General features: G+C 37.1%; 1 protein-coding gene across 1 annotated transcript in view; it reads right to left on the bottom strand.

The window, feature by feature from the left end:
- Window positions 1-313: 313 nt before the first annotated feature.
- Window positions 314-17,939, bottom strand: part of LOC104594597 (arginine biosynthesis protein ArgJ family) — a 33,932-nt gene continuing 16,306 nt past the window's right edge. The window contains exons 12-17 of the mRNA XM_010254966.3: window positions 15,883-16,005; window positions 7,680-7,742; window positions 6,149-6,226; window positions 5,902-6,047; window positions 3,189-3,259; window positions 314-855 (exon numbers count right to left, since the gene is read on the bottom strand). Of these exons, the coding sequence (XP_010253268.1) occupies window positions 773-855; window positions 3,189-3,259; window positions 5,902-6,047; window positions 6,149-6,226; window positions 7,680-7,742; window positions 15,883-16,005 (564 nt within the window). The 3' untranslated portion in view covers window positions 314-772. The remainder of the gene's footprint in view (window positions 856-3,188; window positions 3,260-5,901; window positions 6,048-6,148; window positions 6,227-7,679; window positions 7,743-15,882; window positions 16,006-17,939) is intronic.

Here is a 17,939-nt window from a genome sequence, read left to right as displayed (position 1 = left end):
AACGAAAGTTTTCGTCAATCTTCATTTGGAGATTCAGTAAATGCTACATGATTTACTGGTTGGTTATGACTTATGAGAGGTTATGGAAGCCTTCGTAAGTACAGTTGCCTGGGAAATATAGGGTCTAGTCAACGGTTTTTCTGAGCTACAGATTCATGGCTCCTGGGTCATGGTGTGCAAAAGAGCACTCTTGGAGTTTCACCTTGAAGATTGAAGATAACGAGTAAAGATGCGGAGCTTGTAGTTGTTTGAATGGGATCCACCTGTGAACTTGATTTAGGTTTTAACCCTAGAGATACAAATTTGCAGGCTATTAACCAGACAATTAAAATAGGATTGGAGGCTTACCGAGAACGAACAGATACCGATCGTCCAATCATCAATCGTTAGTCACGGGGATAATTGCATCCCTGGGATCTGCTGATACCAAGAAGCTATTCATTATTCTTCCAAGTTCATACTCCATAAATAGTGAAAAAACAAGGTAGATCTAAGGTAAACTTCATAATCCTCTTCAGTTTTCCTCTCTGGTCCTTCCACCGTCACTGACACCGTCATTGTCCTCATGTGGCAGTACTTTTCGTTAATTTTGACGTAGTCGTGACTTAAATCGTAGCCTTTAAGCCTTCCCGGATCCTTGGGCTCTTCAATTTAATTTATTCTTCCAAGTCGATATATAGTGACGAAACAAAGTAGTCTTGGTTAAACTTCACAATCCTCTCTTTGATTTTCCTCTCCAGTCCTTCCACTGTCAGTGACACCATCATAGTCCTTATGTGGTGTACTCTGCGTTAATTTTGACGTAGTCGTAACTTAAATCACAGCCCCAAGCCTTCCCGGATCCTTGCCCTGTTCCTGTTGACGAAAGATTATACGAAATAAGAACCTTGGGCAAGAGTTATTCATAAAAAATAAACTATTCAGCATAATTAAAAATGAATACATGTCTAATACATTCTTTAAAATATGGAATGATAATTTATCATATCTTTTGCATGTAAATGTATGTATAATCTATTAAAAATATAGACATTAACAGATAATAATATTTTTATATTTACGAAAATATCTTAAAGATGACATAATACATATTATCTCTTCATGAAAAACTCCTATATTTTTCCATATTTTTAAAATATTCAGCATCTAATACTTTTTAGTAGGGGTTCAACTATGATATGGAAAATATATGGTATCTGAAAATTTCTGGTCCCAGACCTATGTTATTTACAAGCACGCATTAGGCCCATACTGCATTCTTATTTTTTGTATTTCATTTCCATCATTGATGAAAAAATATATATTTTTTTTATGATGGGTATATAATATTACAGATTTTCATTTCTATGTTCTTCTGTAAGATTTTTGTATTTTTATCTGTTTTACAAATTTTCATTTTTTTATTATGACATCATGGGTTTAGCCATTTAATCCATACGATTGAACCATTGTGGCTTGACTTGGATGAAAAAACGACTTTGATGCCATTAAATTTTAAATTTTGTATTATATTTCCATTTTGATCAATTTGTATTATATTTCCATCACTAATAAAAATAGTTCTTATTTAACACACTTATTTTTGTTTAATATGATGAATAAACATGTCCAAATTTTTCTACAGTTTTTCTTTTGTATTTTTATATGTATTTTTATGTTTATTATCTAATCATGGCATTGGCCCATTTGACCCAGGTTCAACTGCTGACCCACCACCTAGATGGGAAAATAATTTCATTTTCGGGTCACTTTTAAATTTTGTATTCCATTTCCATTTTCAATAGAATACTTCTTTTTTTTTTGTGTATAGTATGAATATATAATGGGTTCAACTATGATGGTTGAAAGACATGATACTGGAAAAATTTACAACTAATCAACCAGCTTCATAAAGGCGGTGGTAACCAATCAGGTGGGTTTTCATCAAAATTAACAGGGGGTTTTGATTGGCCAAAGCCTTTGTGGTATCATGTCTTTCTGGCATCATAGATTTTTCCATATATAATATTAAATGTCCCTACATGTTTCCACGAAATTTGTAATAGCTCTAGCTAGCTTAAATTTTTTATAATTTAATTATGACATCATGGGTTGAGTCGGTTGACCCATTTGGCCTGGATGGAAAATGGTTTTATTTCTGTGTTCATTTCTACCATCAATAAAAATAATTCTTCTTTATGAAATTTTTTTTAATTTTTCATTTTGTTTAATATGATTAATGTATAATATTAAAGGTGCGCCCAACTTTTTATAAATTCTATATTTTTCTATAATTTGGTGCGTTTCTGTCTATTTTAAATTTTTATTATTTAATTATGGCACATGGGCTGTCCTAGATGATTGAACTGCTAACCTGGTACCTAGACAAAAAAATCAGATTTGATTCCAAGTTTCAAATTTTGCAATACATTTTTTGATCAATATAAATTTTGCAACACATTTCCATCATTAATAAAAATAATTCTAATTTACACTTGTTTTGTATAATGTGATGAATATATAATATTAGAGACATGCTGTACTGTTATTTTACAAAATGTCTATGTTTTTTGTACTTCTATCTATTTTTCAATTTTGCCTAATATTAGAGATTTGCCAGCTAGCAGATCAGCCCATTTTGTTTTGTCTAAGTTTTGTTTTCTGGCTAGTTTTAAATTTTGTATTCCATCTCCATCATTAATAAGTTATGTATCATGCTTATCTTTGTTTAATATGTTGAATATATAATATTTTAATATTAGTGATATGCCAGCATTTTTTACAAAAATGTTTGTATGTCTATCTTTTTGAATTTTATTTAACTATGACATCATGGGTTAGCCAATTTGACTCAGATGGTTCAACCACTAACCCGCTATCTAAATGGAAAAGCAATTTCATTTTTAAGTTGGTTTTAAAAACATAGGTTTTTATACCATTAAAGTTATGGGTTATAGAGGTATTTTATTCAATAATAAGTCCCAGACCCATTCACAGTATATATTCAACATGGAAGCATTAAGCTCAATGCTGGTACATCACACCATCAACTATCATATCTTGAGTGTGTGTCTTAACACCAGAAAATTGCCTAGAATTTACCCTAAAATATATTGAAGAGATGGCATCCTTAGAAATGTTTCACCATGTTTTTTTTTTCAAACAAAAAATAAGTATTCGACATTTGCATGAATTTGAAACATGCTTACCGACAGAAATGTGAATTCCAACCGTACCATGGGTCTTACCAGCATTCTTCAGATAATCACTAGCTGCATTCCTGAAAAGGCTCCATATATCAAGAAAGAACAATGAAAGAATTGGAGAAAATGCAGTAGGGAAAAGAGCCAAGTTCCATTGCTTGTAGATATGAATGTGTGGAATTCCTCTCATTGTTTACAAACTAGATATTGTAATGAATACTGTGGAAATTGCTAAACAAGTCCAAAAATCAGTTATTGTGATGCTAGAGTATTATAGGGGTGTAAATGAATACCGTGGAAATTTCTAAACAAGTCCAAAAACCAGTTATTGTAATGACTAATGAATACCATGGAAATTGCTAATACCTTGTGCTAAGCCTGGCCAACTATGATGCCAAGGAATTCGCACCGACTCCCCCAAAGCATGCCCCACAGCACATCTAACTGTGCATTGGGAACATCTCCCCATGACAAGTACGGCAGACGTTCCCAAAGCACACTGAGGTGTGCTGTGGGGTGCATGTGGGATGCGCTCTATGGAGAACCAATCCGAACTTGATGCCAAAATAAGGATATAGGGGTGTAAATGGATTGAACTTGAATTGAATCAACCAATATCTGAATTCAAATTTGATTAAATATTCAAATATTTGATTTGAATTCAACAAAATGATTATTTTAGGAAATTAATATATAATATGAATACTTTATGTATATAAAATATATAAATTATTTATATAACTTAAATAGTATATATGTACATTACCTAAAATGTTTAAATATTTAATATATTATATAATTGACCAGATTTGGATATTTATTGAATTGAATAAAGTCACAATCTGAATTCAACTCGATTATGTTGAATATCAAATTCGAAATCGGATTTCTGGATACTGTTGACACCCCAATATGGATATGGACACAAGACATTGATATGGAAATGGGGATATGACTCCATTTCCTAAAATCCTGGATACAGACGTGGACACGGACATCCCATGTAATATGCTCATATTATGCATTTATTTTTTCCTAAAACAAGTACATTAGGAACAAAAAAATAAAAAATAAGTAGAACTAAAGTAGAATAAATGCAATGTAAGTTTAATAATAGTGGAAATGTAAACCAGTATTTAGGATTGGAGACCAAGAGATAGCTCAACTTAACCTATTCCTTTATCTTGAGTCAATAATTCATAACAAAGGGGAGAACGAGTTAGATGTCGCTCATAGAATTAGAGCAAGATTGCCAAAATGGAGGGGTGCATTTGGAGAATAGCAATTTGGCTAAAAGGAAATTTCTGTAAAACAGTTCAGAGGTTAAGCTTAACCTTGTCCTACTTGGGTATCTTCTGAAGCAGGGTTCATAAAGCTAAATTTTGATGGAAGCAGCCTTAGCAATCCAAGGCTTTCAAGAATAGGGGGTTTGTTTAGGAATTAGGAATGCAGAAGGGCATATAATTGCTTTATATTCAAGTCCTGTAGGAGTGGGGGACTCCATACATGCTTTATATTCAGGCCTTCAAGTATTGCAAGGAGCACTGCTTGCTAGAGAGCTGAACGTGGACAGATTGATAATTGAGGGGTACTCAAAGCTGGTAGTTGGATGGCTGACAAATTGACCAATGGGATAGCTAATTACTTAGCTAAGCATGGGGTGTATAGGGAGCATTTTTTTTGGGCTCAATTGTAATCTGCATTGTAATTGAGGCTGCATCTCACACCTCTCTATGGGAAAACTCGTTTTTTTTTGGTATTCCTATGGGAAAACTCATTGTATAACTACTATTTGATTTTATTAACAAAACTCTTTACTTATAAAAAAAATCTGTAAAACGGTTGTAACGCCAGCTATGTTGTATGGAGCAGAGTGTCATGTACAAAAAAAAAAAAACATGGCAGATAGGTGGACGAGTGGTATAACAAGAAAGGATAGGGTCAGAAATGAAGGTCATATGAAGGAACCTAGAAGTAGCTCAAATGGATGATAAAATGAAAGCAAACTGAGGTGGTTTGGTCACATGCAAAGAAGACCATCTACAGCATCCATTAGAAGAATTGATCAGTTACGAGTTTAAGGGGGTAGAAGAGCCAGGGACAGACTGAAAAGAACTTGGGTAGGTGTAGTAAGAAATGATTTAAGTGCACATAATTTGATAATGGACATCACACAAACAGAACGGAATGGAATAGAAAATGGCAACATGAACAATAAAAATACTGATTTCAGAATTATACGCTTATACTGCCTAACCATTCACTGTTGGGGATTTACAAATTTATTTTTAGTTTCTGAAGCCATATGCCATTTTCTCAAGATGTATGTCTTGCTGAATTTAATTAAATTTCTAACACAGGCAACTTTTTTTAGTATAATTTGTTAAGACACCATGTTACATATTTTAAAAGTATCAGTGTATAACATACATCTAGAAGTTATTTTTTTTTCCCTTTTCAAAAAAACGTAACTTGTAAAAAAAGACTATACATCTAGAAGTATCCATGCAGTATCCAGTATTGTATCTGAATCTGACATTGGTATGTTAACATGTATAGGTATCTGAGTATCATAGCTAGCCAAGCACCACTAGATTAACATCCCCAAATTGCATATGTAGCTGCCATAAGTGAAGTTGGTTCCCGACTTAGTGTTTTGATATACTAGAAAGATTCAATTTTGAAAAGAAAACAACTAAAAGAAACATAGCTATCTCACCTGTCGAAAGGAAGTGGTTGCCCACCATCCATGAGCAGAATATCTCCAAGTGATATGCGAAGCTTATTTGGCTGGAAAGGAATCCCTGAATAGCCAGCAGCACAAGCAATGCGTCCCCAGTTTGGGTCTCTGCCATATACTGCTGCCTAAAGAGAAACAGAAATAAGAGAGATGGCTTGATTAATAGTTCATACATCATACTAGATACATTACCAATTAGGATGTTACATGTTGAGAGAGCGGATACCTTGGTAAGTGAAGAAGATGCTACCGAGCGTGCAATTTTTGCTGCTTCAGCCTCATTGTTGGTGCCAGTTACCATGACCTACACACTTATTAAGATTTCATTAGAAAGATGGTACAATGTTTTGAAAAAATATGATGTAATGGACCCTGGTACTAAATTTTTCTTCTTATCTTCATAACATACGGTTAGAAAGTCTACACCTTATTGAGAAGAAACATGCTGGACTCGGGTAAAAAAAACCCTAATTTCATAACATCTGCATCATTCACTACCCCCTACTTAGAGGTGAAAAGGGCCGTGGGCCAAGCCATGGGCTAGGCCGGGCCGTGGACCTGGCCAAAGTTATTTATTTAAAAAATTGAAAAAAACTTAAAATTTTAATATTATATGAATTTTGATGTATACAATTGCTTATATATACATTAATTAAAAAAAATAGTATAATAAAATTGAAAAAAATTGTTTATTTTACTAATATATTATATACTATATATTATTATATAAATATAATTTATATAATATATTATATATTATATATAAATTATATATATAAATATAAAATATATATGGGCCGTGTCGGGCTGGCCAGCTGACTTGAAACCCCAAGCCCGGCACGGCCCATACAAATCGTGCCGGGCTGCGGGTGGCACGACCCGATTTACACCTCTACCCCTACTTGGACTGAATTTAGTGGGCCACCTCTTGAACAAAGTGTTGCTCAAAATCAGGTTTTATAGGGGTATCATAACTTTGTTACCTGGATAACTGAATCTAAAATGTAGAGGGCTACAAAATCCAGGTAAACAATAGCGAAGTAATCTGTATATTGGAAAATTTTCTTTCAGTGTGTATATGGGACGGTCCACTGATAGGCTATGATACTCGTATACTTGTCTCAGATATGGCACTAATCAGATGCATTACCAGATACTGCATGGATGCTTTCTAGATGTACTTAATAGCATTAACACTTTTAACATATGTAAAATGGGGTGTGTTTTAACAAATTATATCATAAAAGATCTATATTTGCTTGAGATTTAATCAGAACACAAGTCTTGAGAAATGATATTTAGCATAAAAAACTAGATATAAACACATAGTAGAAACATATTATATAGATACCCATATCCATATCTGTATCTATGTCCAGGATTTTATGAAATGAAGTTATCCCTGTTTCCTACATCCATGTCAGTGTTTGTGTCTGTATCTTTATCAGGGCATTAACACCTATATGACTGCCGGGATCTAAGAGTCTATTGAGAAACAGGTTGAGTTCATTTCTAAAGGTAGACCATTACAGACATGCAAATAGTTGCAAAAGACACAATAGTTACATCCAACGCTTGAATTTCCTTTATAGATAGAAGAGCTTCAAGAATTTAACTTTGCAGTCCAATAATGAATGAATGTATTCTGTTATTTGTTCAAACTATGCTTGTTCTGACCATAACATAGTTTCACTCTATGTACGAAGGAATCACAGAAGATACTGCCTCATTTATCAAAGTTGAAAATTATACAATACCTCAATTAGACAAGTTGCACCTTCTCCATCCCATGCTATAGATTTTGCAAGACCCTGCATTACCTGAAAAAGGAAATATTGTCTCATTTAAATTATTGCCCTTCAAAATCTTGCAAATTCTAGATTACCGTTATTTTCACAATCAGCACCCAAGGCAATTTGGGTTCAACTACATGAATACCATCATTGACTAAGATATTTTGAATATTCAATTCATCACATGGAAGCATGCATTGTTTTAAAAGGCTTAAGCCTTGAGGCATGATGCATATGCCTTGACACAAGACAGATTTTGCCTCAAGGCTAAAGCTTCGCATCAAAATTGTGAAGCTTGAACCTTTGTCAGAATGAGACCTAAGCCTCAATCCTCAAGACGTGAGGCATAACTTGAGGCGTACAAAGGTGTAAGCCTCAACTATCAATGATTATTTAGTGATTTAGTGCAAAAACTATAGATTTTATGCATTTTTGTAGTTCAGATTCAGAATATATGGGAGAAGCACATCAATAATTGTGGGCCAAATAAAAAGAGTAGAAATGAAAAATCAATAGGGCTAATCAAATTCTTAGTTTCTCTTGAATAAATCAAGTAGGATTTTTTTCTTATTATCATAAATCTAACATCCAAAATATGTTAATTTTCTAATTTCTTTGCATAATGGATTTATTCTTTTATTGAACTTTTTGCATAGGTCAAATCAACTAAGTTGTTTACATTCTTCTAAATTGTTGGATCACCACAAATATAATATCAATTATATGGATGATTCTTCATATGTTTGCTTTCCTTTAAATTGGTCATTTGAATCATTTGAGAACTTTGCATTTTGAAACATGAAATGTAAAATGTTTATAATTGTTAGTTGATTAGTTATTATTTTATTTAATGCTTAAAAGCTAAAACTTATTGGTTATAAAATTTTATTTTATGGATATTTGTACCTTCTATCATTCTAAATTGGTATATTATATGTTATTTTTATCATTTATAAACTTTAATTATTTTTTTCTTAATTTTTGAGGCTGCCCTGAGGTTTATGCTTCACCTTTTTGGGCCATTACACCTCAACTATGCCATTGACCTTTTAAAACCTTGGAGTGTTCAGGTTAATCAGTGTCAACATGCTTCAGGTTTGAGAACTGAATCAACCCGTGAACAGCCCTAGTTCAAGGTATCAATACCCTTGATATGCAAATTTTGTGTATTGAGAGTTTCAGCTCAACAAAACAATTTTTTTTTTTAATATTTTGGTCTAACAATTTGACAAGAGACCTTGAAGATCCTTGAAGGGAATGGAGTTCGTGCAGGCAGGTCAGTGGAGGAGATCCTTGAAGATAGAAGCAAAAAATTTCCTGTTCGAAGAGATGAGAATCAAGGGGAAGGTAAGCCTGAAGGTAAGGGAAGCGAAAAAGGGTACAGTATTGCTGGAAGGATTAGAAGTGATCGAGTGGCTAAGAGAGTTCATAGCTGGAGCCTGTTCAAAAGGTAAGCAGATAAACTGGCAGGATTTTAGTACATTAGAAGGGAGAAGATATGTTGTTGAATGTAAGAGGAATAGAAAAGGCTTCTTCATAGCTTTGGCTGAATTTTTTGGTAAGGGACGAAGGCAACTGGTGTGTCTACCAGCAGGAAAACAGAGCCAAGGATGGGGGGAAGTTGACTGGTTGCTCAAAGAGTTTTTAGCTCAAAGAGTAGCAAATGATAAAAAAGCCTCCACAAGGGAGGAGAAGGCATATCTCAGCAACAGCAGGGTAGAACAAGGGCCAGTGGTCATGGCAAAAACAAAAGGCCAATGCAGAATGGTGGGAGGTCTAGAGAGAGAAGAGTGGGATAGTAAGTTTGTGATACAAGTCAAGGAAAAGGTTAATGATTGGAGGAGGGTAGCTGACTTACTGGCAACCAGGTTGAAGCTGAAGAGTGTCTTCATAGTAACCCCCTTCGATAACTGTAAAGCTGAAGAGTGTCTTCATAGTAGAGAATGAATTGGAAATATCAGCTATCAATATTCAGGCTGATTTCGGATCATTCACAGTCTTTAAATGGAATCCAACATCCAACTCCAAGGATTTATTTGTCGAAGATGGTGTGGTGGTGCATGTAATAGGCTTGCCATTTCATCTGTGGAAACAAGAAGTAGCAGAGTCTATAGCAGTATTGTGTGGAGGAATCTTGAAAGGAATTTTCTGGGGTGATCTTTATTCAGTAGAAATCCTGCTAAGTTGTGTGAAGCCAGAAGACATTCCACAAAAGGTAGAGGTACGAACAGAGGGGAGTTTTGTCTCTGTGTGGCTAGCATCCTCCATTGAAGCAGGGCTGTGGAAGGAGGCTCGTATGGTAGGAGGGGAGGAGGAAGAAGAAGCATTACATGGACTTGTGAGATTGGTTAATTCAAATGGGAAGTAATGTTTCGCTAAAAAGGGCCAACAAATTCTGGGAAGCCAAAAAGCTTTGGGGCAGATGGAAGGTCAAACCTGTAGAAAGCAAGAAAAGGCTATGACAAATAGCAGATCTTTTGTGCAGGTGGTGTCAGGGGAAATTGACAAAAATATACCAGTGTCTAAAGGGAGAGGGCTGAACCAGCAACCTCAGACAGGGAGGGTTGCTGGTTCGACCATTAAAACAGGGGGGCGTGACTTGTTAAGAGGTCACGTAGGAGGAAAAGACTTAGAAAATGGGCCCAGTTGAGTGGATCCCTTTTCTGGTGGGCCGGAGAAGGCAACTCAAGTAAAGGTTTTAAAGTAAGCACGTGACTGGGAGGAGGGATGAGCTGATAGACGAGATTAAGCGTCTATCTTCTTCTACCCCGAATCCCTCCTTTCGATCGAACAGTTCAGGCGCAAAATCTCAAGACTCTCAGTCTCGAGGCTCTCTACAATGGGTCCCATCCAACCTGGTGAACCGTCTCTCATCAGATAGGCGCAACCCGAGATACTTGAAGCCTAGTGATTTGAACAGAACAGGGTTTGAAGATTGGTAGAGTGAACAAAACAACAGAGATGAATCTATAAGTTTGGGAAGTCTGTCTCCGAAAAGCAACAATGATTTACTTGAAATAGAAAGTTTGCATACAAAGCTGTAATTTTTAGAGGAAGAGATTGAAGAGGCAGGTGGCAGGAAGACTAGAAATGGCGAAGAAAATGGTCCTAAAGCTATGAAAACTTCTCTTCCCTTTGTCGAGGGAGCTGACCCCGAGTCTAATGAATTACAGGATGTTGGTGGAGAGGGACAAGAATCGGCCATGATGATGGATGTGGGTATTCCAGTGTCGGAAACACAGAGAAAGGATTTCCAAGTGGGTAGGTCGTCAAGAAGTGATTCTTTCACTATGTCTACTTCACAACTTTGTCCAAAAAGGGGAAAGGCCTTAAAACCATTTGTCGCCTGTCAGCAACTAAATTCCAGTGGTTCCAGTCCTACCCCCGTCCTACCAGGTATGGGTGTCAATTATTTTTTAGGTACTGACTTGTGTGCTATGCCTGTAACAGATATGCCAGCTTCCCATCCAGGAGGTTCTGATGCAAGAGAGAGGGTGATAGTGGAAGGAGGAGAGAGGGTGATGGAAGGAAGTAGTAAGGGGGAGGCAGACAGAATTTGGGAGTTGATCTGTACAATGATGGGGGAACTAAAAAAAAGGAAGGATTCTTAGAGAGATGTTGTAGCCAAAATAAGCGTGAGCAGGGTAAAATTCTTCCTCAGACATTGGCTAGAAAGGGTGGAGAAAATAAAGAGGATGATTGTTGTATTAGGAAGAGGGGGGGGGGGGGGGGGGGAGGAGGAAAGGAACAAAGAAGAAAAAAAAGATCTGAAGTGGAAAGGCTAATCTCAGACATTGAGGGAGATTTAGAATTTAGTGGTAGAGGGGATAGGAGGAAGGGCCTAAAATGAGGAGATTATGGCCTTTTCATGGGTGTTTTTGCTATTTTGTCTCGATGAAAATTATTAGCTGGAATGTAAGAGGATTAGGGAGTGTAAGAAAGAGAAGGGTGATCAAAGACCTACTCCAAAGGGAAAAACCCGATATTGTGTTGTTACAAGAATCCAAAATGATGGAATTAGATGGGAGATGGGTGAGGAGTTTTTGGAGGTCTAGAGGTTTAGGTTGGAGCTTGTCTCCTTCTTGGGAAGCCTCGGAGGGGATCGTAACACTGTGGAGGGAGGATATGGTGGAAGTAGTGGAAGAATTGATAGGCATCAAGGGGCTATGGTCTGACCCTTGGTGCCTGGGCGGGGATTTTAATGTCATTAGATTCTCTGATGAAACCAGTAATCCCCAACAGGTAATTACAACAAGCATGAGGAAATTTAATGGTTTTATTGAAGAATGTGAATTGAAGGAAATACCTTTGCTGCAAGCCAATTACACTTGGTCCAACCTTCAAGAAATCCCTTTGTGTTCGAAGTTGGACAAGTTCTTGTTTAACCTTGTCTGGGAGAATAGTTTGGAAAACTTGGTTGCTAGAGCGTTACCCAGGGTCACCTCTGATCACTGTCCTATCCAGATAGGTATTGAGTTTTTTCCTACAGGACCCAAACCTTTTAGATTCGAAAATATGTGGCTTACCCATCCAGATTTTGTGAAAAAAGTGAAGGAATGGTGGGGTGAGGAGGAGAGGGGGTAAGATGGAAGGGGATCAAGTTTCATAAGAAATTAAAAAGGTTGAGAGCCAAAATAAAAGAGTGGAATAGAGATCATTTTGGTAGAATTGAGGAGCAAAAATTGTGCCTAATCTCTTGAATAGAAAACTTGGATGTAAAGAAATCTCAAAATGGGTTGACCGAGGAGGATAGAGTATTAAGGAGACAATTGAAAAAGGATTTGGAAGAGGTGTTACTGAGGGAAGAAATTAGTTGGAGACAAAAATCTAGACAAGTGGATTAAGGAAGGCGATGGGAACACTAGATTTTTCCATGATTTGGCAAATGGGAGACGAAGAAAGAATCTTGTGACCAAGCTAGAGATAGGAGAGGAGGTGATTACCAGCCAGTCGTGGAAGGGGTGGAATGGCCAATAATTGATGATGGAGTGGCAAAGTGGCTGGAAAGGGATTTCGAGGAAGAAGAGATTAAGAAAGGGCTTTACAATGGGTTTTTATCAAGACTGTTGGGAGGTGTTGAAAGAGGATTTAGTTGAAGTCCTTAAGGAATTTGCAGGCAATCACATTATAAGCCTTGGAATTAATGCCACCTTTTTGGCCTTGATACCTAAGAAATGATGCCAACCACCCAAAAGATTATAGGCCTATTAGTCTGGTGACAAGCATCTATAAAATTCTGGCTAAAGTGCTCTCGTTGAGGATCAAAACAGTCCTCCCTTCTATCATTAGTGAAACCCAGGGGGCTTTCATTCAAGGGTGACAAATAACAAATCATATCTTAATTGCGAATGAGTGTGTGGAGGAAATGAAAAGGTCTAGGAAGAGAGGTTTCATTTGTAAATTGGATCTTGAAAAGGCCTATGGGTGGACTAGGAGTTTCTATTAGAGGTTATGCGAAACTGTGGATTTGGGGACAAGTGGTGTAGTTGGATTTTTGGGTGTATCAGTACTTGTCACTACTCTATTCTGGTAAATGGTATGGTGAGGGACTTTTTTCCAGCTTGCAGGGGTGTCAGGCAAGGGGATCCACTCTCACCCTTCCTTTTTACCTTAGTAGCCGATGTGATTAGTAGGATCATTACTAAGGCTGACAGTGAAGATGCCAAGCCCCCGTCACCCACCTTCAGTTTGCAGATGACCTAATGATCTTTTGTGAAGGAGGTTTTAGTGAAAAGGTAGCAAACCTAAAGGAGCTAATCAAAGGATTTGAAAGTATTTCTAATTTGAGAATAAATTTGGAAAAGAGCTGCATAGCGGGTATAAATTTGGAGGTAGGGGAGGTCGAGGCTATTGCGGAGTGTCTTGAGTGTTCCACCTCTGCTTGGCCCATGTCATACTTAGGGCTTCCTTTAGGGGCAAATCCTAGGGAGAGTAGATTTTGGACCCCAGTGATAGAAAAGTTTGAGAAGAGATTAGCTTCATGAAAGAGAAATTATGTCTCTTTAGGAGGGAGAATTATCCTAATAAGAGCTACCTTGGCTAACTTACCTACCTATTTTTTGTCTATTTTTAGGATACCAGTTAGGGAAGCTAGGAAATTGGAGAAGTTGTTGAGAGATTTCTTATGGGAGCCATGACAAGAAAAAAAGGATCACTTAGTTAATTGGGAAATTGTGGGCAGAAGTAAAGAAGAGGGGGGTTTGGGACTTGGGAGGGTAACTAGAAAAAATCAAGCTCTGTTAGGGAAATGGTTGTGGCGATGGACATTGGAAAGAGAGAGATTGTGGCATGAGGTGGTGGGAAGCATTCATGGGAGGTCAGAGAATGGATGGGATGTTGGTGTATCAAGGCAAGCTAACCTAGCAGCATCTTGGAAGGCCATGCACAACACCCTTCCTCAATTCCTCAATTTTATCAGGTATGAAGTTTGTTTTGGCAACTGTTCATTTTTTGGAGGATATTTGGGTAGGAGACACACCTTTAAAGGATCTGTTCCCTTCGCTATTTTCTGTTTCTTTGTACAAAAAAGAGGTGGTCTCAAAATTTGTCTCACCTTTGGGAACACCCTTAGATCCTACTTGGGATTTTGAGTTTCGTAGAGGACTTAGGGATGATGAAATTGAATCTCTTTCTGTCTTGCTTGGTTGTCTTAATCAGGTTTGTTTGGATCCCTCCAAGCCAGATAAGAGGGTATGGACTCCTAGACCCAATGGAACCTTCACTTGTGCTTCTTTCTTCAAGTCCATCTCTCAACTTTCTACTCACCAACCCTTTCCGTCAAAGGAAATTTGGTGCAGGCCAGTTCCCCAAAAAATTATGGCGTTTTGTTAGGAAGTATTCCTTGGGAAAGTAAACACTCTAGATAACCTACAAAAGAGAAGACCTTTCCTCTGTATTTCTCCTAATTGGTGTATCCTCTGTAGAGCTCAAGGTGAGGATTGTTACCACCTATTAATATCTTGTCCCTTTTTTGCAGACCTTTGGGATTGGCTACTTTTCGTTGTTTGGGAGTAGTTGGAGTCTACCAGCAGAAGTTCACATGCTCTTCAACCATTCTACCTTTTATTGGCCTACAAAAATAGGGAGAATTATGTGGAGATGTGCTCGTGCTGCCTTGATTTGGACTCTTTGGGAAGAAAGGAATGTTAGAATTTTTTAAGAAAAGAAAAGGAGCAGTCGGGGATTGAAAGACTATGTGTTAAATAGGGCAATACCTTGGCTGAAGACCTTGGAAATCTTTCATCAATTCTCCTTTAATGACCTTTGGAGAAATTGGTCAGCAGTAGTGAGGTGTTCATCCCTAAAGGACAAATCAATTACAAGCTGGTCTCCTCCATCTGAAGGCTTATTGAAGTTGAATTTTGATGGACGTAGCATGGGTAATCCAGGATTATCTGGAATGGGGGGTGCTTTGAGAAATGAGAAGGGAGAGATTTTGTTGCTCTACTCAGGTCCCTTGGGAATTGGGGACTCCATCAGGGCAGAACTTTTAGTTGCTGTACAAGGGGTGCAATTTGCAAACTAACTAGGGGTACAATACCTAACAATCGAGGGGGATTCCAAAGTGGTGGTGGGTTGGTTGAAAAATCCTGAAGAGGCTATGTGGTGTTACAAGAATGAAATGAAGAAATTTAGTTGGTTGACAAGGAATATGTTGGTCACTGTACAGTGGGTGGGGAGATCAGCAAATACTTTGTCAGATGTGTTAGCTAAGCAAGGGGTAAATAGGGAAGAATTGTTTTGGGCTCAGTTCTGATTCTTGCTTTTCTTTCCTAGTTTACTTGTAAGATTCAAGGAGGGGCTGCAGCTCGCGCCTCTCCTTGGGATATTGTATGAACTCACTCTAAATCTGCTTCTGAATTAATAAATTTATTATCATTCTTAAAAAAAAAACATGCTTCAGGTTTGACAGTTCATATTAATTTTTAAATTTACATTTTAATATGACCAAACCCAGTTGGCCTAGTGATTGGTAAAAAATGAGAGAAGAGGGGAGGATAGGAAGATCCAAGCCCCTTCTGATCTGCAGATTTTTAAAAAAATTGGTAGTCTTTTTAACAACTAAAAGAAGATGTCTAAAGCCACAAACATAAGAAACAGCAATGGTGGGGCATCTAATCACTGCATTAAGGCAGAAAAAAAAAAGTTGCAAGGGAGCGTAACTCACTGCATCAAGGCACACTTGGAGCTTTTTTGCCTCATAACTATCCAAAGAAGATATCATGTTTGATCCTGACATTCCACTAGCCAAAGCAATGACAGTATCATTGGTGCTTGTATCCCCATCTACCTGCATTCCCACCATACCTGAATCAGGAATAGGATAACCTGAATTCATAAACCTAAAGCATGATATCAATTAGAAGATTATAGATGCTGACTCCAAGCATGCTTTTAGAAATTGACAATATCATGTATAGAGTCCTACTATGGTGCAGAAAATGAATATTTGCAACAAGTTAAATCTAGATATCAAGCAATCATGTTAAAGCTGTTACATCGTTACTTACCTTTCATTTGGTTCATGTTTCACAGGGTTTACTTGCCAATCACTGATAAAAAAAAAGGTTTACTTGCCAATCAAGTTAAAGACCCCAACTACGTTTAACATGACAACTGTGACGTCTCACTTTATCACTGGTTCATGTTCTTCACAGTGCAGTTTATGCACCATAGCATTTATCTCATGTATATAATAATTAGTTGATATGATATAAGATGCATGCATATTCCTTCCCTTGCTAACCCACCAGCCAATACACTTGCAGATTTGAGGATCTAACCAAATGAACAAATTCAAGTCAAATGCTAATGCCATTACTTCCCATATCATAATTCTTAGTGCAAGGTCCTTCCAGTCCCTAACAGGAACCAAGTTACTACTTTACAATCCACTTCAACTATTATGTCACATCTGCCGCATCTGCTAATTTCAACTCTTGAAGAATTCCCTGCTCCAGCTGGGCCTGAAATCTTGTAACTATATTTCCGGAAAAATCTTTCAGGTGTCTTCCATGGCTGAAACAAAACCTGTCTTTGATGAGAAAAACCACTATGGACCATCCACTCTCACCATACACAGGTCAATAATGGTATTTAAGTCTTATTTTTTGTTTTCACATGGTTTAAAATGTTGACATATTTCCATTTCCATGGATACCGACACAAAATAGTAGTAGAATAAGCACTATGTGGAGTTTATGAGACAATATTATAACATAATGAGTAAGCAACAATTTTGCAAATATATGGAGCAATATTATCAGTCTCTCTTCTTTCCTTCCGCCTCCACTTTGTTCATCAGATAATAAATAGAAGTACAAAAATAAGATAAAAAAATCTCCTGCAATAATCACTCCAAAGAGGTGTTAGAACTGAGAAGAAAAACAGCCTTTTGAGAAGAAAGGACTGTTTAGAAAGTTGCAAAAATTCAAAAGAAAGTAGCAGGAATCAGAGTTCAAGAGGAGAGAAGAAGAAGAAGGTGGCGGCAACTTGGGTTCAGAGAGAGAGATTTTCGAACATAATCTCTTCTCTTACTCCCTTAATTCTATTTCATTAAGTTAAACTTTAGTAATTTACAGAGAAGCCCCTAGTTGGGCAGAAAATTAAAAAGACATAACATAAGAAAGAATAAAGCCCAGATTAAGGCCCATTACAGAAAAGAACATAAAAGATAAAAAAGGATAAACAGCCTATGGGCCATTCGGCCCATCTTCTCTACAAACCGCAAAAGAGAACAACGGAGAATTCTGCTTCTTTAGAAGTTAGGCACTGATTCAAAGAGGGTGTTTCAGAGATGTTGAAGAATTATATTAGGTCAACTGGGTTTTGTAGAATCCGTTGAACCAAAGCTTCTAAACCTGGATTTGAAGTCTGTTGGGAAGAAGTTGATACCCATTCTGTCTATGAAATCAACCTACCTTCAAAGGCCTAAAAGTTTTTCATGTGAACAGAGAGTTGCAAAAATAGGAGCTTGGATTTTATGAGAAATTTGAGGGCACCAGCAGAAATGGTGAGAAAAGAAAAGGCTTCAGCTGTTACCACCTTGCACCTTTAGAAAGAGATTGAACAAAGCCCACCTTTCTAACCTGTTTTCATCTCCTTTTCTGCAAATTCTTAGTATGAACCCCATTTGATTATAGCTCTGCACCTGCTCTGCAATGGGAACAGTTCATTACACTTTAAATTGTGATTCTCTGCAGATTCCATTTGAACTGTTTTCTT

This window comes from Nelumbo nucifera, chromosome 2 (genome assembly GCF_055504915.1).
Source record: "Nelumbo nucifera cultivar China Antique chromosome 2, China Antique-T2T, whole genome shotgun sequence".
NCBI lineage: Eukaryota > Viridiplantae > Streptophyta > Magnoliopsida > Proteales > Nelumbonaceae > Nelumbo > Nelumbo nucifera.
The sequence above is the reverse complement of the archived record's forward strand: the minus strand, read 5'-3'. Positions and strand labels throughout refer to the sequence as shown.